The sequence below is a fragment of the Dipodomys ordii genome, unplaced genomic scaffold (genome assembly GCF_000151885.1).
Source record: "Dipodomys ordii isolate 6190 unplaced genomic scaffold, Dord_2.0 Scaffold117, whole genome shotgun sequence".
In the NCBI taxonomy this organism is placed as follows: domain Eukaryota; kingdom Metazoa; phylum Chordata; class Mammalia; order Rodentia; family Heteromyidae; genus Dipodomys; species Dipodomys ordii.
Window position 1 is genome coordinate 508,424 of NW_012267333.1, and position 1,880 is coordinate 510,303.

The window sequence follows — 1,880 nt, forward strand, 5'->3', positions numbered from 1 at the left end:
TCACACAACCCAGGGAGCAGACTGAACTCCACCTCTTATACAGGGTTTTAAGGATAGTGCCACTGCATGGTCCTCAAGTATATTGGTTTGATTAAAGGGAATATTGATGAGGGGCTGGGAAGTTGGCTCAGTGGTAGAGCGCTTGCCTTGCATGCATGCGGCCCTGGGTTCGATTCCTCAGCACCACATAAGCAGAAAAAAGCCGGAAGTGGTCCTGTGGTTCAAGTGGTAGAGTGCTTGCCTTGAGTTGAAACGCTCAGCACCCAAGGCCCAGAGTTCAAGCTGCATGACCAACCAAAAAAAAAAAAAAAAGGAACATTGATGAGTTCCTTAGAAATCTAGATTGTAACATTAAGACCATTGGTAGAAAGGATAAAGACAGATTAGTAGCTCTGTGTCCAACTTGAAAATGTTAGATTGTCTAGGCGAGGAGCTTAGTGGTAGAGCACCTGCCTGGTAGTGCAAGGCCCTTGATTCTACCTGCAAGGGAGGATGGGGGGGGAATGTGGTGGTTTAGGGCACTGCAGTACATTCCAGTATTCAGGGGTCAGAAGCTAGAAGGTCGAGAGTTCTAAGTCAGCCTGGACTACGTAGTAGGATGCTGCCGATTGAAGCAGTGCATTCCAGAGCTGTAGCAAATGCTAAAATAAAATTGTAAGGGGTCTTGGCTGTGAGTTAATGAAAAGATTTTTTTTGTCCCATTAGGATGCTGAACATTTTATGGTTCTCTGTCCCCACTCCCTTTCCCTATTGGTGCTTCCTGGGACCAGGCCAGCCATGTGACTGCCTCCCTCCCCTGCGGGCAGCAGCTGAGCAGCTCCGGCAGAAGGATCTGAGGATTTCCCAGCTGCAAGCAGATCTCCGTCGCCCACCCCCTGCCCCTGCCCAGCCCCCTGAACCTGAGGTCTTGCCTACTATCTATGTCATTACCCCCACCTATGCCAGGTATGGGTTGTGTTGTAGCAGAGGGATGCATCAACCAAGGGTTGGGGGCTGGGAATGTGGCTTAGTGGTAGAGTGCTTGCTTAACACGCATGAAGCCCTGGGTTCTATTCCCCAGTATCACATAAACAGAATAAGCTGGAAGTGGAGCTGTGGCTCAAGTGGTAGGTACTAGCCTTGAGCAAAAGAAGCTCAGGGACAGTGCCTAGACCCTGAATTCAAGCCCCAGAACTAGCAAAAAAAAAAAAAAAAAGATGATGATGAATTGGGGCAGATGCTGGGGTAGGGGATGTTTGTAAACTAGAGCTGCCAAACAATACCATAAATGAGCTATAAGTTGTGGGAAGGCCAGGCGCTGGTGGCTCACGCCTGTAATCCTAGCTACTCAGGAGGCTGAGATCTGAGGATCTCGGTTCAAAGCAACCCCGGGCAGGAGAGACCGTGAGACTCCTATCTCCAATAAACCACCAGAAAACCGGAAGTGGCACTGTAGCTCAAGTGGTAGAATGCTAGCCTTGAGCTGAAGAGCTGAGGGGAAGCGCCCAAGCCCAGAGTTCAAGCCCCATGACTGACAAAAAAAAAAAAGTTGTGGGAAAATGGATCTTTTTAAAGAACATAACAGTGTACTAATAAGTATATAAAATTTCTGCTGGGTTTTTTTGTTATTGTTGGTGGTGTTTGTAGGCCTTGAACTCAGGGCCCTGGTGCTGTCCCTGAGCTCTTTTGCTCAAGGCTAGTGGTCTACCACTTTGAGCCACAGTTCCACTTCTGGTTTTCTGCTGGTTAATTGGAAATAAGAATCTCACAGGCCGAGCGCTGGTGGCTCACGCCTGTAATCCTACCTACTCAGGAGGCTGAGATCTGAGGATCACAGTTCAAAGCCAGCCCGGGCAGGAGAGACCATGAGACTCCTATCTCCAATAAATCACCAGAAAACC

At 48.7% G+C, this 1,880-nt stretch overlaps 1 protein-coding gene across 1 annotated transcript in view; it reads left to right on the plus strand.

Annotated features, from left to right (window-relative positions):
* The first annotated feature begins 677 nt into the window (after positions 1-677).
* Positions 678-1,880, plus strand: part of B3gat3 (beta-1,3-glucuronyltransferase 3) — a 5,737-nt gene continuing 4,534 nt past the window's right edge. The window contains exon 1 of the mRNA XM_013029299.1: positions 678-945. Coding sequence (XP_012884753.1) covers positions 707-945 — 239 coding nt within the window. The 5' untranslated portion in view covers positions 678-706. The remainder of the gene's footprint in view (positions 946-1,880) is intronic.